This window comes from Podarcis melisellensis (genome assembly GCF_964234715.1).
Source record: "Podarcis melisellensis genome assembly, chromosome: 6".
NCBI classification, from domain to species: Eukaryota; Metazoa; Chordata; class Lepidosauria; order Squamata; family Lacertidae; genus Podarcis; species Podarcis melisellensis.
In genome coordinates, this window is record NC_138538.1 from 31,442,504 (window position 1) to 31,465,402 (window position 22,899).

General features: G+C 41.1%; 1 protein-coding gene across 8 annotated transcripts in view; it reads left to right on the top strand.

Moving 5' to 3' along the window:
* Positions 1-22,899, top strand: part of PPFIA4 (PTPRF interacting protein alpha 4) — a 103,681-nt gene that overhangs the window by 51,140 nt on the left and 29,642 nt on the right. For 6 of the 8 annotated variants that reach the window (XM_081914376.1, XM_081914378.1, XM_081914379.1 and 3 more), the window contains 15 exons: positions 314-415; positions 2,037-2,201; positions 2,878-2,952; positions 3,872-3,973; positions 4,378-4,599; positions 5,677-5,823; positions 6,621-6,755; positions 7,646-7,729; positions 8,590-8,721; positions 12,864-12,926; positions 13,837-13,928; positions 18,027-18,168; positions 19,831-20,036; positions 21,723-21,963; positions 22,318-22,353. In XM_081914376.1, coding sequence (XP_081770502.1) covers positions 314-415; positions 2,037-2,201; positions 2,878-2,952; positions 3,872-3,973; positions 4,378-4,599; positions 5,677-5,823; positions 6,621-6,755; positions 7,646-7,729; positions 8,590-8,721; positions 12,864-12,926; positions 13,837-13,928; positions 18,027-18,168; positions 19,831-20,036; positions 21,723-21,963; positions 22,318-22,353 — 1,944 coding nt within the window. The remainder of the gene's footprint in view (positions 1-313; positions 416-2,036; positions 2,202-2,877; positions 2,953-3,871; positions 3,974-4,377; positions 4,600-5,676; positions 5,824-6,620; positions 6,756-7,645; positions 7,730-8,589; positions 8,722-12,863; positions 12,927-13,836; positions 13,929-18,026; positions 18,169-19,830; positions 20,037-21,722; positions 21,964-22,317; positions 22,354-22,899) is intronic. The other 2 variants (XM_081914381.1, XM_081914383.1) reach the window with 1 other exon arrangement.

Genomic DNA, 22,899 nt, shown 5'->3' on the forward strand with positions numbered 1-22,899 from the left:
TAATTCACTAAACAGAACCTTTGCTTACCTTTGCTTACCTTTGAAGTGTCACAAAAACCCACCAAAGATCCCAGAATGAAAAGTTGTAATACTTTTCTGTTGTTGTTAATTCTGATTGTTGTTTTGATGACTTTCATTCTCTTTTGTGTGACAGCCCATTTTTGGTAATACAAGGGGATCCTCTTGGGTGCATGTGATGCAACCATGTTTTTTCATGCAGATACTTCTTTTCTTCATAAAAAAGCTAACTTAAAGCTGCGGAATCTGAGGAAACCTGGCTCCGCATGATTGTAAAAATGTGATTGCTTTGCAGGAATTTGCAACACTGACTAGGGAACTCAATGCATGCCGAGAGCAGCTTTTGGAAAGGGAAGAGGAAATATCTGAACTGAAAGCAGAGCGTAATAATACAAGGGTGAGTAGAGAAGCCCAGTTGGCTGCCTGGTTTGAAAGAAACACCCCCTGCACCTTCAAAGGGAGCGTTTTTTAAAACAATCAAGCTGTGTATAAATTTTATGAAACAAACACAAATAGATAAAAATTCTTGGTTTGACCTAGGCTCAAGGTATGCCAGCATAGTTCAAGTTCTCTTGGGTGTGCCAGAGGTATCCAGTTTGCCCTCTCGATAAGGTTTAACAGGATAGAAGGCTTTTTTATGGAATTTCCCACCCAGTGAATAGAGTTTGATAGGAGACTTACATTCTTGATTGAATGGGGAGGGTTTAGCATAATCTCTGTAAAATCCAATTTAATTTCTATAGAATGTTGCTGTTTCTTTATTCTTATTCCAGTACAGCTTATGTTTATGCCTGCAGAGACCATTCAGTCCTCTGTCACCAACTATCTTTGCCCAACATCTCAACAATCCTGAGCCTCCAGGTGTGCTAAGAAACCTCAGCCTGCAGCATCTCCATTAGTAGTGTGCAGATTTAAACTTGCCCCTTCTAGGGAAATAGCTTTGTGTACACTTCCAGAATTTGCCTGTTACTGGACCATTTCCGCATAGCGCCCACCCTTTACTGTTCAGATGCTTTTTCTGGCATGCTCTTTAAGTGCTGCAGAAATCAAGTTTTGTGATAGCCCTAGGTCTGGGATTATAAGGGAAAGCCAAATCCTTGACTGGCAAAAAGCCCTTGCTGATTGCTATACTCGACTATTTTTGCCTGCTGAACCCACATCCATCACCAACATTGCCTGCATCACCAACATTTGGGAACAAATGTGAACATCACTGATTAGATTCTTGAAGTAGGTAGGTAGCCATGTTGGTCTGACACAGTCGAAATATATTTAAAAATTCTCCAGTAGCACCTTAGAGACCAACTAAGTTTGTTCTTGGAGAAGTGTGCATGCACTCGAAAGCTTATACCAAGAACAAACTTAGTTGGTCTCTAAGGTGCTGCTGGACATATATATATATATATATATATATTAGTAATCCAAGACATGGAATCTTACTCATCGGACTTAACAAAACGATCTATATAACATATTTTGCATGCTGATATTCTTTAATGACATACATCACACTTGTTCCGAATGTACATCATTAGTTAATTTAAAGCAGCTTGCTGCTGATGTTAGCAGGAGATAGCTGTTTTTAAGAGAAATGAAAATGTCTTGAGAATGCATTGCTTCCTATGATGTGTACATACATTTTTTGGTCCAACTTTTGCTTGTGGTACAACAGGCTGTTTTTTTATTGTTATTACAAAAACCTGATTATCTGAGGCAAAAGTGACAAGGGGGTCTCTTTCAAAATGTTCAGCTCTGGAAAAAAAAGTCATTTGTGTCATCATAGTTTTGTTTGAGCAATGTGTTTATGAGTGCTTTTTGTTAGAGATTCTGGCAAAGTTATTTCAAGTCATGCTCATGGCAGAAATTGCCTGCTAGTAAAACTTGGCTACTTTTTTTTGGTTACACTCTAATATTAGTTTTTGCTATACTCTGAAGTCAACAAGAGGACAGAAAAAGCCTTTTCTTACCTCACATTGACTTTGAATGAGAAATGTCTAGAGCTGTTCCTTGCCTTGCAGCTTTTGTTAGAGCACCTGGAGTGCCTGGTCTCAAGACACGAACGCTCCCTGAGGATGACTGTGGTGAAGCGGCAAGCTCAGTCTCCATCTGGTGTCTCCAGTGAAGTTGAAGTTCTGAAAGCATTGAAATCTTTGTTTGAACATCATAAAGCATTGGATGAGAAGGTAAGGCTGTTTTGGGAAGTGACGGCATAGCTTCAGCAAAACCAGCTATTTATAACCCACAACCTTTAAGTTCCTGGTCTCTAACGGCCCAAAGTATTGCTTTCGGTCAGTGCTAGCTTGCAGATCTCCCATCAACTTTCTGGTTATGAGTAATTTCCAGCCTGAGCCAATCATTTGCCCTTTGAAGAATGGTCTCAAAAATTACTGCTTTGCATCCTAGAAATATGTTAGCAGGATTGAATCTGTGCCAATGCTCCTTTGAAGGAGTATTCTGGCCTTCCACTCTCCCAACCCCAGTTCAGCAATACACCCAGTGATATTGTTATATGGTGTTAGTGTAGTAGCTCTTCCAAGTCAGGCAGATCTCTGCTGAGATCCTTTTATGCTTATTTTAATTAGCAGGTTAACTCAAGATTCCAGGCTTTAGCCCACTTCATCATACCTAGTGTTTCTTGTTGCTTGCAAATCTAGCTGAGATGCTGTTCTTCTGGAGCCACGTACTGTTCTTTTGTGCCCTTTCACGTGATGAGGGGAGTGTGGCTTAATTAAATTATCTGTGTTCTGAACTAGATGTCCTGATGATTGGGAGCAGGGGTGGTGGTGGTGGTAGGCCACTAAACTGCTTGAAGGGCTGTGTATCAACTCTGCCTTTGAAAATATATTTTTTTCTTTTCAGGTGAGAGAGCGCTTACGGGCAGCACTGGAACGAGTAGCTACACTAGAGGAACAGCTTTCTAGTGCTCACCAACAGGTAAATATTGGGTTTTAGATTGTACTGTGGATTTCACGGAGGTGAAATCAAAGAAACTAAGACTGTTGATTGCAGAAAAAAATGTATCTGCAGCACTATGTGACATGCGATCTTTATATTTTTGTTTCAATTGTTGGACTTGTGACACAAACTCCTGTATATTTCTCTCTTATTTTCTTTAGACAAGAATCCCTTTTTAAATACTCCTCTAAAGCTATTTTATACTGATATAAGGAATTTTGGTAACAACCAAGGTAAACTTGAAGCGATTGTTATGAGAGATAATTAAAATAATTGTGGAAAGCTACCCAGGCTACATGGGGTTTTGTAAATGGAAAAAAACAAAAAAATGTACAGGAAGGGGGAGGAAGGACCAGTTGCTAAGAAGCACACATTGCAGCAGCAAACATATGTCGAGAGAATATTGCAAAGGGGGGGGGGATCAAATAAATTGCTGTACGTAGTGTGACCAGGTAGCAGAAAGAAAAAAATATGTTACAAGATTCAAGGTGAAAGGGAAGATACAGGATACACCCCTGCATGTCACAGACCGGATCAGCTCATACCTCACGGCTTCTATTTAAAAAACAATAATTGGATGCATTAAATGTATTCATGCTTTTACAATATTGTGTGGTTGGGCCCTTACTTTCCAGGCTGGTCTTACACAAAAAGAAGTCAAATTACCTGTTACAGTGGCAGTTACCTATGCTCCCACACTAAGTTATTGAATCACTTTGCATAGTAAAAATCCTGGCTTTTACAGAACTCTCATTCATAAACGTGTGCAATGACAGCTTCTTAACAGTGACAGCAACAATAGAAGGTGGACAAGAAGCTCTCTGCATGTTCTGCATTCTTATTTTTCACACTTAAGGAAACCTTAAGTACAAGTGTATATTTAAAATGTATTTTGCAGGTAAGTGCTCTTCAGCAAGGCCCCTCCCAGAGGGAAGCACCTGTAGGAGAAGATGATAAAAGGACTGAGGGAAAAGAATCTGGGCAGAAGCTACTTTGGAAGGTGAGAGTCATCTTTCTTGGAAGTGGAGAGTATCTAATATAATATTGAAGTACTATGTGTTTACAGCTGTTGGTCATTCAATCAAAGGTACAAAATGGGAATCCTTTGCTTACTGATAAATTTTATCTTCCCTTACTATTTTTAAACTCTGCAATAATAGGCCTGTTGAATAAATGTCCAGTGGCAAGTTACAGCTACCTCAAAATCCCCCCTTTTCAGAAAAGACCAGTGTTACAGTAGCAGTCTAGCATCTCTTGCATACTGTTAGAAAGAAGAAAAACTGATAGTTCATTTGGTGAGCTAATTTATTGAAATGTCGCTCAGTGGCCTTTGTTTGGTACTGTGTTTGACTGGGTAGTGCATATTCCTTGGAAACATAGTTCTTTGTTATATGACGTTCACAGAGACTTCCTAATGGCTCTATACATCCGGATGATGAGGCAAGCCGGACTGTGGAACTGCAGGAACTTCTAGAGAAGCAAAACTTTGAGGTAGCACAAGCTAAAGAACGAATAGCTGCTTTGGCTGCCAGTGTTGCTGAGCTAGAAGAAGATCTAAGTACGGCCAGGAGGGACCTAATCAAATCAGAAGAAATGAGCGGCAAGTACCAGAGGGACCTAAGAGAGGTGAGAGAGTTCTGTTCCAGCAGCATAAACTATGTTATCAAGAGAATCTCTGAAGCAACTTTAAAAGCCATCTTATTTTTTCCAGGTGTAGCAAAAATAAAATAGTCTGAGCATCTGCTTGCAGAAAGTTATTGCTGTTTCTAGCAGTGAGCTTAGTTATTCAGTGTCAAAGTAAAAAAAAGAAAATCTATCATAACTGGAGATTTGCGACCCTGCCTTCTCTCAGTTTGCCCAGATAATTAATTGGGCTTTCAGTGTTCTAGTAGAATACTTTGGGGCGGGGGAAACAGTTTTTCAGGTGTTCCCTGTGAGTACAGTGGTACCTTGGGTTACATACGCTTCAGGTTACATACGCTTCAGGTTACAGACTCCACTAACCCAGAAATAATACCTCGGGTTAAGAACTTTGCTTCAGGATGAGAACAGAAATCGTGTGGGGGTGGCACGGCAGCAGGAGGCCCCATTAGCTAATGTGGTGCTTCAAGTTAAGAACAGTTTCAGGTTAAGAATGGACCTCTGGAACGAATTAAGTACATAACCAGAGATACCACTGTACTCTGAAAGTACAATTACCATTTTCCTGCCACTTTCCCTTCCTTGCCAGCTCTCTACTTCATCAAGCCAAAAACCCTGGGGAAGAGAAAGACATGACAGATAGTGGGAGGGTTCTCAACAACACAGGAAAGGCCTTGTAGTTGCAAATGGTGCATAGAGCATTTTTTCTTGCAGTCATGAGGTTTGACTGTGGTGGGAGCCTTTACCACCATTGGCCTTGTCCCTCAAGTTATGGTTGTTTTGAGGGGCAAAGATAGATGAGGCTGTTGGGCAGGACTAGAGAGTGGTGGAGGCAACTGTGAGCCCAACTTTCATTTGGAATCAGCTTAAATGGTTCCAATACAACCTTTCAAAATGGGGCAGCTTATTACTGCAGAGAGAGTTTGCATTTTGAGCTTCAGTGTAGTACCTCAATAGTCATAACAAGCCCTTCTCATGCTGTGGTTCAGGCAGATTTTTCTATCATCATGAGGGCCATACAACCACAAAGTTCATGACTTTCTTCATGGCTCATCCTACCAGGCTTTGGCACAGAAAGAAGACATGGAGGAGAGGATCACCACCTTGGAGAAGCGCTATTTGGCAGCCCAAAGAGAAGCCACCTCCATTCATGACCTCAATGATAAACTAGAGAATGAGCTGGCCAATAAAGAGTCTCTCCATCGCCAGGTAACAGGCTTTAATGGCATACTGTCTGAAAAGCCAGCTTCCTTCCTCTGAGTCGAGGGCATGTATGGCTACAGTCATAGGTACTTCAAGACTCTCCTTTGACACACTCTCTTGAATATATATATGTATTCTTTAATTTTTAATTTTTAGATGATTTTAACTCTAATCAACCGCAAGTAGGTATCAGCATGGTGTACAGTATAAGGCCAAAAAAGTCATACAACCAAAAGTGCAACCATGAAATGAAAAACAATAAAATACAGTCAAATACACAAATAAAATGCCTGGGGAAACAGAAACGTTTTCACTTGACACCAATAAGTTTGCACCAGTTGGGGTGCCATGACGGAAAAGGCTTAGCTTGGTTGACACACTTGTGTGTAGAAAGTACTTTAAGAAGTACTTTAAGAAGATCTTAAGATATAGGCAAGCTATATAGGAAGAAATAGTCAAGCTACCCAGGTTTCAATCCTTTTAAAGTTTTAAAGATTAAAACCAACACATTTATTTGAGGCAAGAAGCAAATAAGCAGCCCAAGTTGTTCTCTTGGAATTGGTGCAATAGCATCCCCTTAGTCAATGCCCAATAACATTCTGGCATCCACATTCTGCACTAGTTGAAGCTTTGGTAATCTTTAAGGACAGTCCCCATGTACAACTTGTTACAGTAAGCCTGTGAGTAACTTACTAGAGTATGGACTACTGTAACCAGACTATTCCTGTCCAGGAACGGATGCAGGCTGAAGCTGTGTTTGGTCACCCCCTTTTTCATGACTGCCATTCTGCATTGTTCTACAGTGTGAGGAGAAAGCACGGCATCTCCAGGAGCTTCTCGAACTGGCAGAGCAGAAACTGCAGCAGACAATAAGGAAAGCTGAGACACTGCCTGAGGTGGAAGCTGAGCTGGCCCAAAGGATAGCAGCACTCACCAAGGTAAGTACACAACCAGAAGCTGGCTTCAAAGCCCAGGGTACAGAAAGGGTTTAGTGTTGCTCCAGAACTTAGAACTTTCCTGAGATGGAGGAGAAAGGTGGAAGAAAGAGGAGCTTTTTAATTCATGCTACAAGTATTACTTTTTCCTTTCTGCTCTGTATTGTCTCTTCTGCAGTAGCTGGGTATCATGAGCCACCTCTTCGGATGGTAGCCTCTCCTAAGGAGGGTTTTGTTTGTTTTTAAATGATGCTCTAGCAGGTCATGCTGCATTTTTAATAGGTATGTTTTAGGCACCCAGAATCTGAAGGCAGGGCTTGCTTCTCAAGAATGACCTAAAGTGCATTCTTTTCAACCAAGAAGCCAAGCACTGCAAACTTAGAACAAGGGCTTGAGGTCCATTTACCATTCCTGAGTCTTTTACCTCAGAGATTGCTACCTTTATACAGGCATTTTAAAAATGGGTCAGGAGCATAAATCTCTGTTAAACCAATTGTTCAGCTTTTAAATGAAATAGGCATTGCGAGGAGTGAGATGGACCAGGAAGTTGCTGTGAAGTTTGTACAGCAAGATTCAGAAGGTCCATATGACACTTCCTCAAGCCTAGCTTCATGCAAGGTTATTTTAGAGTAAGAATCTCCAGTGTATTAATGTGCTAGTGCTTGTGAGAGACCTTTCCCAGCATCCCTCAGCTTATGTTTAACACCCACCCAAAAATCTCATGAGAACAAATCCACTATGGTCACATTCCTATATTTTTGGGTAGTACTGCCTGATTGCTGTGTCAGTATGTTCTTATGTAAGAACAGGTATCTCTTATCCCCGCTCCCTATCCTAATTCCCAGAGCTTGTAAGAATTGCTCATTCCTTTGGGACTGTCTTGTTCTGTGTAGGCAGAAGAAAGGCATGGCAGTATTGAAGAGCGACTGCGGCAGCTGGAGACTCAGTTGGAGGAGAAGAACCAAGAACTAGCAAGGGTAGGTTGACTTCTGTAGAGTATATAGGACTGCTTTTTATAATTTTTAACACCTTATTTACAGCACCACAGTTTAGGTCAGGATCCTGTTGTGGGAGGGAGAAAGATGATTTGGAGTTAGATTCTACATTAGCTTCTAGGATTTCAGTGTCTTATTCACAAGTGTTGCTTCACATGGTTGCTGCAAGTCTTTGACCATGCTGTTACAGCCTGCTTCTTTAAGGCTGAGTTTTGATGGCATGGTTAAAGTTGTGACACCCAGGCACACAGGAAACTCCTTTATAATACAGCTCTGCATAGTGGAACAATTGTATCACAGATGGTGGTCAGCACTTCTGAATTCAATCCAAGTTCTGAAATAAAATGGGACTTCTTATAATTTCACTCCTACCAAAATCTATTCATCTTCCTTCCTGATAGCCCTATAATGTATACTAACAAAACATTTCTTTCGGGTTGCCATTTCACACACTTTTAATACTAATTTCAGTAGGCAGTTTCACAATAGTAAAATAGTTACAAGGAAAGGTGTTTTTTTGTCATTATTGTACACAAGAATAAATCTGTACCACTGAATGATATAAAGTCACTTCTTAATTTGCAGTGTAAATAATATCCATAGGAATTGGGCAACCCACTGGTATAAGCTGATGTAGTGAAACCAATAACAGTTTGTAAAGTGGATTCTCAAATCTTCCAATTAATGTGGTGGACATAGTATGCTTGTGAAAACTTTACTACATTAGGTTGTTAGAAAGAAGGTTATTTTGGAGGAGATTCTTCAATGATTAGGGCTAATTTCAAGGCAAATCTGCTTTGAATTACTTGGTTGATCATGATTCCCCCTCAACTCCCAAACAGGCCCGTCAGAGGGAGAAAATGAATGAGGAACACAACAAGCGGCTGTCTGATACTGTGGATAGACTGCTGAGTGAGTCCAATGAGCGGCTTCAGCTTCATTTGAAAGAACGGATGGCAGCCCTTGAAGAGAAGGTATGTATGTATTAGACACCTCATAAAATTAGCTCTATGGGTGTCATACACAACTGGCTTTTTTGCCATGGTATGTTTAAGATCGAAAGATAATTTTGCTGACAGTCAGGATTTGACTGGAATGTTGGGGCCATCCTCAAAGAAACTGAGATCATAGCTATTCTTGATCAATTAATTCCAACTATTGAGTCGGGCCCAAGATTCTTTTTAAAATGAATGTTAGCAAAATACCAAGTGGTTCCCAATTTTTTGGTTGCTGACCCCAAGGGGTCTGCATAACCCATCCAGATGGTGACACTACTTATGTGTAACAAAAACTACCATAGAGATAACAAAAATTTCAAAAGTAGGGGGTCCATGGCTTGGCTTAGCTAACTGGACGCCACAAGTTGAGGATCTTAAGAGACTGGTTTTTCAGAGAAGGCCTCCTTCTTTGTTGCCTTGGGCTCTGCTGGTCCCTTTGCATCTTCCTTTGGGCTTAGTGTATTCTAACTAATTCTAAGGGATCGAGGATTGCACTGATGGCTTCTTGAATGCTGCTGCAATAAATGTGGAATAAAATTTTGGCGAGATCAAGTCTCAGCTACCTACATCTTCATGTATTGGCATCTAAGTATTTGTAGTGGTGATTATCAAAAAGCCATTGTTCATTGATGATGGATGGGTGGGAAGATTTTAAAAATGTTTTTGTTACTTTACTGTGCCAAATTATTAGCTCATGTGCATGGTTTTGAAGGGGCAGTCTAGCCTGTACTTTTGAGATAAATACTGCTGTAATGGCAAAGAGTCTATAAATATTTGTTAGTAATTTGGATGGCACAGATATCAATTCACTTCCTACCTCATACCTCAGCTGAACCATCTTAAGTTTCCCTACCACTTTCTTTTTCTTCTGCTAGTGTGTAGCAATTGTAATATCTATACTGTGTGAAGTTGGATCTTCACTGGGCCAACTTCAATGAGAATAAGCTCCATAAGAATCAATCACTCCTTTCTTTTCTAATTATTATCATGTACTTAGAGTGCAATGATGATCAGCTGCATTGCACATGTCAAAAATGTGATAAAAAGAATGTCATAAAGAAAACAATCTTCATTTGGTCTAGTTGTCTGTTGAGCTCTGATTGTGTTAGGCCAGGGGCTGCAAACTTTTTTGTACCCACAGGCACATTTAGAATTTTGAGAGTGTTATGGGGGCACCAGTCAAAACTTGCCTTCTGTGTGTGGTGCGGCATAATGCAAAATGGATGCCATGAGGAGGGGCATAACAGAGACAGCCACTCTGGACAACCTTATCATAGAATCATAGAATCATAGAGTTGGAAGAGACCACAAGGGCCATCGAGTCCAACCCCCTGCCAAGCAGGAAACACCATCAGAGCACTCCTGACATATGGTTGTCAAGCCTCTGCTTAAAGACCTCCAAAGAAGGAGACTCTACCACACTCCTTGGCAGCAAATTCCACTGTCGAACAGCTCTTACTGTCAGGAAGTTCTTCCTAATGCTTATCATAGAAAGTCAGCTCTGTAGTATTGGTTTTGATTGTGGAGTTCACACAATATTTATTTTATATACGCACATGCTGACGCTGTTGCTGTCTAATAGTAACAAGGAGCAATTCTCAATACTAGGAAAATACAGAGGTTAGGAACACCACTCACATTTCACTGAGTTCACTTCGTAGGTACCTGCACATTTTGCCCCATAACTCTTCTGTCCAGGAGGGGTTGATACTTACCTAAAAATGAATAAATAAATAAAAGCTCAGAATGTGGGGCACCTGTCCAGGAGCACCAGCAAAATCATTTCCAGATGCTACGGTGCCTGCAGATGCTGGGTTGATGACCCCTGTGTTAGTCATTCCATCTCAAAGGGTGGTTTGTTCTTTTTAAATGGCTGTTGTGCTGGATATTCAGACATTAGTGACTTTGACAAGCTCTGCTCAAGGTCTATCGAAAGTATTCCTCTCTGCATTTACAATTCATGGACCTGATTAGAACACCTATGCATTTTGAATGCTAACTTCAATTGTCTCAGTTCTCCTGTAACTAGAGTTGTTTAGCTCTTGGGGTGTGACAGGTTCCAAATTGCACAAAAGGGAGTCAGTGAGGCACAATTGCCTGGCTGAAATCTGCTAGGGAAAGACAGGGGCTTCTTCAGTACAGTACATTTTCAGGCGTGGAATGCATTTTTGAAGCCTACCCATTTTTCGGCCCTAGCTTTGCTATGTTGCCAGTATGATAGAGACCTGACCAGGGCCGTCTTTAGCAGATGCGGTGCCGGGGTGCATATATCCGCTTAGCGCCCCCAAATTAACCATGGATAGTGGGGAGGGGTGCGAAGCTGCACATTGCCAGCCATGGGAGGGGTGCGCAACTCTCCCCCATGCTGCTGCGGGAGAGCAATCCCCACAGAGACTTGGGAGGGAAGCTGCGTGGCTGCCAGCCATATGGTTAGCGGGGCGCAGCTTCCATCCTAAGCCTCTGCAGGGATCGCTCTCCTCCCGTGGAGGCTTGGGAGGCAAGCTGCACGCCCACCAGCCATATGGTTGACAGGGCGCAGCTGGCGGGCGTGCAGGGAAAGGGGAGGCTGCCAGCAAAGCTGCACAGCTCCCCCACTGACTGGGGTGCCCCTGAGAGGCTGGCGCCCTGGTACAACGCACCACTAAGCTGTATGGGAAAGATGGCTCTGGACTGACTCACACCTCTTCATATTTTTTTAAGGATACACTTATTCTCTCCCCCCACCCCCCGCATGGAAAAGGGAACAGAGCAAACTCCCATACAAGCAGTTAGGTGTATGGTCAGGTAACACACAAAGCAACCATTAGGCTGAGCTCATCTCCTCTCTGAATTGCAAAAAGGTCCACCATGTAGGGATCTGCTCTATGGGAGCCAGCTTTTCTTCCTATCAACAAGGATAGCACTCAGTGCCATTTATAGCACATTCTTCCTCTGTAGCTAATGAGCCCAGAATTTAGGGCACCAATGGGTCATTACCTCTTCCATTATCTCATTTATACTGGTGCTGAATAATAATAATAATAGCATTTTGCATGCTCTGCATCCAGGTGTAAGTGATTTTATGTGAGTTTAGGGAGTAATGCTGTGGGCTGAAATCCTAATTGTTTGACCATCTGGGAACCCCTCCTGTTCTACTGGTCTCAAGTTTAGAAACTTGGCATAAAGAACTTTCATTGGCTCAGATTTGTCACTGTCAAATCTAGGTAGCCTTGTAGGTTCCCCAATACCATTTGCCTTTATTAATGCTAATAAAAATATTAAGTGCTTAATTTGTTTGTAAATTGGCACATTGCTGCCTTTGGAAGTGCACAACAATTTTTAGGTTAGACTGGTATTATGTGCAGTATTCCTGTACAGGAGTTTGTGTATTTTTTAAAAGACAGATTTCTGATCTATTATCACATCAGAGGGAATTCAGAATTAAGGTCAAACTGGCCATCAAATTTGGCACATAGATTTGGCATGCAATACTTTGGCACGCAAATTGTTCATGCCATACTCCAGATCTGGCTCATCCCACCCCCAATTTTATTTTTTTAAAAACCTTGCATGCTTTGCCTATCCACTTGATAAATATTGCATCTAGTTTGGCCTTCAGAGGCAATTTTACTCCAAGGTAGCTCCTATCCATGTCTAAGATTCTTTTTAGCTATTAGCAGTTAATTTTTGGCAGCCTCACTAGAGGCTCATGTGAACTCTTGTGGAGGGATCACTTCTACAATTATCTTTTGGACAATGCAGATGTCTGTTCTGATATATAGCTTGCAATCCCAATACTCAGAGTTATTCAGAAAGCCACTTGAACAGCTTTACTTAGAGACCTATATAGTCTCTTTGGTCCCTTGCTAAATGAGCATTCAGCCTGATTAGTTTGTGGCGAGATGAGACAACATTGGTTTCTTAATGAGTGTTCAGTCTGATTTGTTTGTGGGGAGATTAGATGAATTGCATCAAGAAAGTGTTAACCCACACTTTCCAGTGCATTTTTCTGTCATATTCCTTACCTCAAAAAGTTTGATCATTTAGGGAAGTGGATTTGTTTTCCAAGAGCTCCAATTTTAAATCAAATTTGAAGCACCCTTTCTCTCTCTTGTAATTACTCACCTTTGCTTTTTAAGAACACATTATTACAAGAACTGGAAAATACCCAAAAACAAATAGAGGAGCAGCAGCATGACAAGGTAAATGCCACTCTGGGCAACTGTGGAAGGAGTGGCAAATATATTTGTTAAGTGCATTTTTGTTGCCTTGAAATTGCATGATCAGAAACTGTCAAATGGTTGTATCATGATAACTATAAATAGTTTTATAGATAACTATAAATAGTTTTTTGCTTCCCTGCTGGATCCTCTTTTAGAAGAGAAGCTGATCAAACACAGTTCATTTCCAGTGAGCAGGATGTCCTCATAGAGGACTGAAGTGGTTCTGTTCTGCCCACAAAAACTGCATTTTGGGCAGAATTTTAGTAGGGATAGGATCTTAGCTAAAAGGTAGTAAAGTAAACTGCAAATAACTCACTTTGGAGTCCTGTCTAGTGTCATCTCAACATTTTAACTGGAGACCTTTCCAATCCCATTGCCCTCGCCAAAGTTCTTATGTAGGCTTTGCTGGCAGGGCGCATTAATTGACTCCCACCCTTTGTATGGATGTAGCAGAACTACTTCACTCCCCTACCTTTAATATGTGGACAAAAATTGCACTATATTGCATGATATTCTTGTTTATGGTATTGAGGCTTTCATCCAATGATTTTTAGGATAAGCCTTGGCTTTTTAGTCACTTTTGTTTACAGCTATAGATTTCTCACTCTTTTGTAGCATGACCAGATACATTCTCTAAGCAACAACAGGAATACAATTAGTGTCCAAGTAGCATTCACTTGCTGCATGTAACAGCCAACAACCAATTAGTGCCTGCTTTTCCCACACCCTTTTGCCTGCCTCTTTGTCCCCTTATTCTCCCTTGCTTTCCCTTCAGCATGATAATCTACAATTGCTGCATGACTTTTGACTTCACAGATGGTATGAAATGTGTGTGTTACCATAGTTGTACTGGCTATAGAGAAACTATTTCTTATTTTGTTGTGAACAGAGAAGGCTGTCAGATGAAATTGACAAATTGAGATTAGAAATTGACCAGTTAAAGACAAGAAGTGGATCTTTTCTTGACAGTGTACATACAAGGTGAGAATATTATTTATTTTTCATGGCAAATACCTCTGTGACAATTTGTTGTTGTTGTTATCATCATCATCATCATCATCATCATCATCATCCTAATCATTTATTAAATTTGTATACCTCCCTTCATCTGAAGATCCCAGGCCAGTTTATAACAGAAAAATACAAAATACAAAATAAAACGAACACAAACCAATGACCCCACATACTGATGGGAGGGGGGTTGTCTCTCTGACCCAATGCCTCAGCTTGTGTTGCTGTATCTGCAGACTTTTCATTGATGTTTCTCACACCCCAGAGTTCTTCACATTGAGGCAGAATGTGCAATCAGGTGGGCTGCATTTATTGAAACTTGTAAAAATGTTTTGGCAAAATTTTAGTTTTGGCCTCTGTAACTTTGATAGATGCTGCTGAAATTGAAGGGCTACCAGAGCCCAAGTGGCTGTGTCACAAATTGTTTTCATCTTAATGACAACTAAAACATAGGTCTTCTGCATACCTGACAGTTGTATCATAGCCTGCTTTCTGGTGGTCCAGCTGGGTTTTAGCTGCACAGTTCATAGAATAGAATTGTAGAATTGGATGGGACCCTGCGGGTATCTAGTACAACTGCCTGCAATGCAGGAACCTTTTGCCTGACATCTGGCTCGAACCTACAACCTGAGATTAAAAGTCTCATGCGGCTGGGCATCCTGGAGATCTGAACAGGAACACTGCAGACTGCTATGTTTTGTTGCAAGTCCTTGCAAATAACACAAAAGAAGCTTTCCCACTCTCTTCTGCCTCTTCAAATGCTAAACTGGCCTAATAAAATTTATCTGAAAGCAAAATCTGACTCTTTGCTATCACTGTGTGATCCAGTAGAGGGTGCAATTACACAACATGCCAGTAAAATAGATAAGACAGCAAGCACCTGCAGTGCTCTAGCTACCAGTGTTTTGCTTTTGTTTTGGAGCCTCACTGGTAAATAGGAAGGATGACCTCTCCAATGGGCATCTGTTCTCTCCACACATTACATGTTTCATATATTGATTGTATTTCAGTTTATAAAACAGGGCGAAATTCAAACCTGTATTTTTAAAAGGGAACTTTGGTGTGTTTCATTTTGTACCTGATTATCTTGCTACAGTTTATTTAGTCAGTACATTGTGCTCTTAAATGTTACCTGTCTTAAGCCTCTGTGATTTAGTCTAAAATAAATATTGATCCTCTGGTATTGTCTTTTGATTGCAACCTTTAATAGGTTTAGTGGACACAGTAACCTTTAGTAGGTTGTCTATGCCATTGTCTATGCCATTGTGCTTATCCTGCTCTTAGTAGACAATATAATCGCCCACTCTGCACCTTTTGTGGTGGCCCACAGTCCTTGGCATGTCCAATTAAAGATTCTCCAATAAGCAAGCTGTTGAGAGAACTCTTCCTGAGATGCTGAAGATAAAGTAGTATTGGGCTAGATAGATGGACTATTGGTATGATTTGTAATAATGCAGCTCTGAATGGAATTTGTCCTGTCTTTGACAGTCATGTGATTGCTACAGTGAACACGTTGTTGCAGTTCAGCCCACATTTACCCTGCTAGTATGTAACCCATTTTTAAAGTAGCTTCACTGTGGAATTATCAAATCAGCATTACAGCTGCGAGTGCTGTGTTTAACCATGACTATTCATGCAAATTGACTTACAAGCCAGGAAAAAAGGGATGATGGTGAGAAAAGAAAGTTAAAGCTGCATTGTAAAGGGAAGCCATTGGAACTGTCGTGCCAAGTCTTGCTAACCCTTGTAATCCGTAATCTGTGAAACTGTAATCTTCAGAGAAAAACCACAAGCCCTGTAATGTGCTGTGTTGTCTGATCACAGTTTCTGGTAATAAGAGGCATACAGACATAGTTGAATATGTGGCTGCTATGTTCATATATAATGACATGTTCTGCTTTTTATGAGATAAGGAAGAAAAGTAAGATGAAATATGAAATATGAAATCATGTCACTTCACTCCTAATCCATCACTTGTGGCAGTCTCTTCACTGGAAGAAAAGAGATGATATCCCTTCTATGTACACTTATCATTGCTTGTTCAAGCAGCCTACTGACAGATCCCTGACAGCATAATCCTTTGCATATCTATTCAGAAGTAAGCCCCACTGAGGTAATTGGGGCTTGCTTCCAGGTAAATATTATGTAGGATTGCAGCCTGAATTCTCCACACTGTTCAGCCATTATGGATTGAATTCAGCCTCTTTTGTCTGAATCATGCCTAGTTTAAGGAACACCTGACAGGTTTTTCTTTCCCCTGCTTTGCAGAGGTGGATACTGTGTCCCCCTACTGCTGTCTCCAAGCAGAACAAGAAGGTGCATGTACTATAGATACTTGAGTTTGAAGGGGGAAAGTGAAACACTATTGTCTTTCGCCTTCTCACATCAATTACTCTTGAATATGTTCCTACTAATGGTCCATTTTTGTGTTCAGGTTCCATACACTCTGTAAATTATTCATTTAGCCACAGGGGTCTGCAGTCTTACATTACATGTATTGTACTATGAGGGGATTTTACAATAATTCCCCCCCCCCCTGGTTTCTCACAGGCCCCTAACTTCTTCAAACACCATTGTTTGAATACCTGGGGTTTCAATGATGATTTTCATATTCTGCTATTAACCTTAGCAATCTAGAATAACTTATTGTTTAGGGATATGCTGCAAAATAAACCATAACAGTCTTTTTGAGCCAAAGGGTGAATGGAAGGGTACATGGGACTGAAACTGGCTCTGTAGCTTCTGCTACAGGATGTGTCCTTGTATTTCAGAGGCAGATAATTGTGTTGGATTCTCCCTCACCCCCAAATATCCTGGAACACTAGAGTGCTCAAATGATTGGGCTGGAAAGTGCTGCACCCACTGGGGATCTCAGCTGTCACTTTCACTTTGATCTCCTTCTCTCCAGACTGAAATGAGGCTCTTAGGCTCAGCCAGTGTGATGAGAGATGGCTTGGTAGCCTGTATGTGAGCCTGGTGTGGCATGTGATAAGCTTGGCATATAAACATTTAAAATATTACTTGAGTATGATTTTAAATTTCAAAAGTGTGTGTGTGTGCACTGTCATGCACATGTACTTTAATAAGAGACCCTGCATTTCAAGCTTGCTTCTAAAGAACTGAAACTTAATACCCTTTCAATTGACCTGGTGGGCTTGCATTAAACTTTAAGTAGAAAATTATGAGCTGCTTATTACTTGCTAATCAACGGAATGCTTCTTTAATATTCAGGGTCAAGTTCTTCAAAGTTTGGATTGTCACATCCTGCACTCTTAAGTGCTTGTTTAGCTATATATATATTGGCCTCTGTCCAACAAGAAGGGACATGGAAATGGGTGTTGCACATGTGTTTCCCAGCAATGAAGAGATTCTGGAGCAAGATCTTGAATACCACTGATCATCTATTTGGAGGAAATGGAGGTTTCCTTCCTTGACTGATGATTGGCAGCACTCTAACTCCAACTTAGTGATTGCTATTTAAAGTCTGTTGTGGCATTTGTTTTAAGCTTCTTGTGACTACTTTAAATTATTTTGTTATAGAGTAAAAAGCATTGTAAAAAAAATGAATTCCTAGAATGTTCTTTTCACCCTTGGGAATCAGGGCGCTACTGAATAGCTTGCTTTCCTGATTTTACTGACGGAAGGTCACTGGTTTTCTTTAAAAGTAGAACTAAATTCAAGGTGTTTTATTTACCAAGGGGTGGACCTGTGTTGACCAGAACTGTACCCTGTTCCCCACCCAGTTTGGATTTCCCTGGTACTGGCTATGGACCCACATTGCTGTCTGAATCTCAGTTATCCAAAACTACATTCACTGTTCATCCTTGTATGGACTTCCTGTTTTTCCAGACTTACAATTAGTTGAATATTTTGGCTGTGAGACAATGATCGCATACTGTGTTTCTCATTGTGTGTTGTGTTATACTGTCGGTATCTGAAATTACTATCTATTTTTAGACTGGTGGTTAAAAAGATAAGTAAAAAATATTAAAACTATTTATCATGGATTAAACAAAACTAAATTGTGCTATTTTTATTTAATTAGGACTTTTTTCCTTTTTTTTGTAGGTCGCTTGTTGGAAGCACTCCAGACCTCAGGTATCCCCTGAGTACTATTGTCCATGCACCAACCGAGCCCTTTGGAACACCCTCCAGTCTTCACCGGGCACCAAAGAGCCGATTTGCAACTCTGCGGGAAGACCCCTCCAAGGTAAAGCTCCTGATGTTTGCCTTGCTCCAGCTAATCTTTAGCGGGCAGCTCCAGTTACGCCTGTATCTTGGAGCATATCACAAAATCTTTGTGATGGCAGCAGCTGCAGCAGCTGTCCTGCGCCTTTAAACGAGGGGCTTTGGCCTTTCACTCGGCAGTAACAGCTGCAGACCTAAACCCCTTCTGAAGGAAAGAGACTCCCTGTTGTGCAGAAAGGCCACTGGATGGTGGCCAGGATAGTACTTATTTGATGGGCTTCTGCAGAGGATGGTGAGATGAAGTTTCAAAGGTCTTTGCTATGCTGTGAAATCTGGGCAAGAAAGAAGCCTTATGCCTTACTACTTAGTTTGAGCGTATACTTGTATTGTTATACAGTAATTACTCTTAGAAGCCACAGGACTTGCTTGAATACTATAGATGTAGCTACATGTTGAGAAGAAAGAGAATGTGTTGCATATCATCCCTTTAAGGCCCACTTTCAAGCTTGAATGCAACTTGAATTCACTTAAGTTTTGTTTTAGTGGACATGGCTCAATTCAGTCCATTTAAAACAGGCAAAAGTCAAAGTGTGAACACCTTGGTGAATTTTGTTTGTTTGTTTCAAGGGTGGATAGATGTAGTATCTGCCTTTTTTCCATCAGGAAACTCAAGGTAGTGAGTGTATTATTGGAAGAGTTCAAAGGACCAATTACCGTAGTTGCAGAGTACAGGGAACAAGGATTTTCTTGTTAAGCTCTAGTGCATCTTTCCTCAAATTTGGATCTCTAGATGTTCAATTTCAACCCCAGCCCAGTATGTCCAATGGTCAGAGATGATGGGAGTTGTAGTCCTACATCATATAGTAAACCAAATATGGGAAGACTACTCTAGTGTAATGAATTTACAGCTCTGTATGGAGCTCACAAATACAGTTAGAGAATGGGCAACTATGAAATTAATAGCAGAGACATGGATACTGTAGAAAAATTAATTCCTTATTCTTTTGGGAGCAAACTGTCATATTTATGCTGAGATTTAAATAGTAGACTGTTATGTGTACTGTATATCAAAATGTTTTATTGACACTTAAAACCATGTTTTGCATGATGTTCTGGCAGACTATAAATTGTGTTTTTGTGCTTCAACAATATGTGGTCCAGACAAAGCAACATACCAGTACTGCTTGCTTACTTTGAGATGGTTTAGTAAGACTACAGAACGTCTTTCTACACAGTTATTTAAAGGCATGCTGCTGACCTGTATCAAATATGGCAACTCCAACGCTATAGCAAGCCATTCCCAGACTGCATTAAACAAAAGAAACTATGTTTCTCTTAGCCATTTCTCTGGCCTTCCATTTACGCTTTGCTCTATTGTAGCCAAGTGAATGCCAATGAAGGCTGCTTAATCCACAAAATAATTTCCTTAAGTCCTCCTGTTGCTGCTATACCTTTCAAAAGTTGGAGCTTTTCAGAGGAACAAATCCAAACTCCCATAAGTTCTAGTCTTAGCATAGCTCTGTCAAGGTTGGCTAGGTGAAATCACCCATAGCCCAGGATAAATGAAGGTCCTTCATTTCAGAGTACAGCTATGGGAAATGGCATTCTTCCCTTTGGCCCCTTCTTATTGGAGTTTTAGCATGGTGGTGGTTGCATGAGTTATTTTGTGGTTTTATGTATTCAGGACTGGGACCTTGCTCAGCCAGGTGGGGTCCTTGCCACTACATCTCACACCTTTGACAGTGACCCAGAGATCTCTGATGTTGATGAGGATGATCAGGAGACTGTGTTTAGTTCCATGGACATGCTGTCTCCAAGCGGTCACTCTGATGCCCAGACTCTTGCTATGATGCTGCAGGAACAGCTTGATGCCATCAATGAGGAGATCAGGTATGGAATGGAGCAGTCTTTCTCATGATATTGACTTGAATTTATATTTTCACAGTGACTCTGAAAAAAAATCTAAATAATTTTGTTTGGACTACCTCTCAGAAAAAGTGAACTGCTTTCAGTCATCTCTAACCTCAACCGACTGAAGATCTCAAAGCATAGTATAGATGAAATTAAAAAAAGATACAGTAGTCTGCATAATCTATAAAGCCTGAAGACATACCTTGTAGCATTCTCTCTGGAAACCTTAAAAAAATAAGATGGGAGGAAGACTTGAACCTGGGAGGGTTGAAACAACCAATTTTGGTTGCTGCAGAGTAACCTAGCCACATGGAGGCACATGATTAGTTGCTAATGTTGTCTCAGCACTGGTTTGAATGGTAGTACTAAATAGAAGCATATTCACATCCAGTGCTCTAAGAAAACTCAACATTGCTATATTAATTAAAGAAAAATGAGTAATCTTCCATCTGTCCCCAACTCAACATCATAGTTGCAAGTCCACAGAAAACATTTTGTTGTGATTCTAATTTCTTCAAGTGCAACTGTGAAGTTTTTTGTTTATTTTTTAAGGTTGAGGAAACTAATGTGCAGGAAGCTTGGTGATTTCCATCAAATATTTTCCTAGATTCTGCAACGTGATAAAATAGGAACAGGGTGGCTTCTAGTTCCTGCTTTAATTTTCTAATTTAAGGGAAGAATTCAACATTGAGCTATGTTTGCCAGACAGAACACACCCTCCCTCCACTCTTCCCACATGCACTGTTCTGGGGGTTCTCACAAATCCACTCCAAAAGCCAGGGTGTGTGCTAAGGGAGAAGGCGAGGGGACAGCTCTCTTGCCCAAACAGAAGTCTTCATGCAGGACTTCTACTGATGGAACTTGTTAGGTGAATCCTACCCCAAGTTACCTTGCATTTATCATTTGTCAATAAATATGCCAAAGGAGCTTATGGATTGAAGCATATGGAGGCCTATCTTAACTTGTAATAAAAACATTAGTTTGTTAGCCCTATGGATTTTGAAAGTATTATAAATGTGATCCATATGTAAGGGATACAGAGTATGAGCTTGAGAGCCTGGCAAAACAGGTGTTAGGAAATAGAAATAGAGAGTGAAATATCAGAAGCTGTGTTCTAGCTCAGAGTTCTTCAGACTTGGGTGCCCAAGGTTATACTGCAGCTCAGTACTTTTCTTCTAGATAAAAGGTGACAGTACTCAGCATGAAGTTGTTACAGTAAGTGCCACACCTTTAACCAGTGTTTTTCTTCCAGAAAAAAGGTGTAGGTGCTGTGTATCTTTGAGTACCCTCAGAAAAAAGCATTGCTGCAACTCCCATAATCCCTGTCTATTGGCTAAGATGGTGGGAGATGACTGGAGTTGTAGTTCAGCAACATCTGGGGATTCCAGGTTGAATAACTCTGCTATAGCTTGTTGAGTCATGTAGATGCATAAACCATGGAGGTCTTGAGGAGGCCCTTGGGGAGATGGAGGTAACTAACACATCAAGGAGAAGTGGGGTAGATTGCTGCCCTCTGGGTGACATGGTTCTGAGTTGGAGCCATTGAATACCTTTATATTTTTCTGCATAATACGAGTAAGCGGATAAGAATTCCAAGTGGTGTTTGTCTAAATAAATGTTTTAAAATGCATTGCAAGCGGAGCTGAAATGCCTGTTTTCCTTTAGAATGATCCAGGAGGAGAAAGAATCAACGGAGCTGCGGGCTGAGCAGTTGGAGAGCCGTGTCACCAGTGGTAGCATGGAGGCCCTGAATCTAACACAGCTACGCAAAAGAGCATCTATCCCCACCTCCCTTACTGCCTTATCCTTGGCCAGCTCATCTCCTCCTATCAGTGGGCGCTCTACTCCCAAGCTCACCTCTCGCAGCGCAGCTCAGGATCTTGATCGGATATGCAGCATGACCCTGGTAAGCAGGGCAAGAGGAGGGGTGATAATGCAGAAAGACAGGTCGGCTGTTTGATTATATATGCTCTCCTTGGAATTGTCTTGTTGCTTCCGAATATCGTTTGTGCAGACTGCAGGACTTCTAATCTTTAGCATTTCCACTTGGGTTCTATTTATCGTGCATAGGCATTTACTTCAATGACAAAATTATATGCTGATTTGTTTGTCTTCAGGAGGGCTCATCTATCCTGGTTGATGCCTATAATCTCATGATGTTCTCTTCAGTCCAAGTTGTAGCAGGCATCAACAGTTTGCTTTCTCCTTCATACTGTTATTTTAAACTAATTTCTCTACTCTTGTGTCTTGTTTTTCGCAGCCCAGTGACTTGAGGAAACACAGGAGGAAGCTACTTGTGAGTTTATTGGTTTATTTTCTCTTTTATGTGTATTCTTGTTCCACTTTTGTAACCTCGTTGCCCTTCTACTCCCTCGCTAACCCTGTCATAACTATTGTCAAGCAAGTCTAGTGCACTAGCATAGTGGAGCTGGCTTTATTCTGGAAAACCTCTGTATGCTGAAAAGAGAAGCGGTGGAGGTTGCAAAATATTGAGTTGTTTTAGGTAGGGACTCTTAACCTGCTTATACTACCTTCATTGCTTCCACAAAATGTTGTTGGCATCTGTCTCAGGAGACAATGAAGGAGTGCGCATTTGGGGGTGAAGTCAAACTATTGGAGAGTTACAGCGCCTGCTATGGCTGTAGAGACCAATATGGGAGAGACCTATTTTGTTGCAGCTGGGGCAGATGAAGGCATCCAGTTTTGCTGCTGCGCTGCAGATGCACCATGGTGTTTCTTCTCCCTGCACTCCTCCAGCCATCGTTCTCCTTCTGGTCACTGCTGTGGCTACATGACATAATAACCTGTCTCCAGGCACTGTGGTCTTCTGCAAGGGATTCCC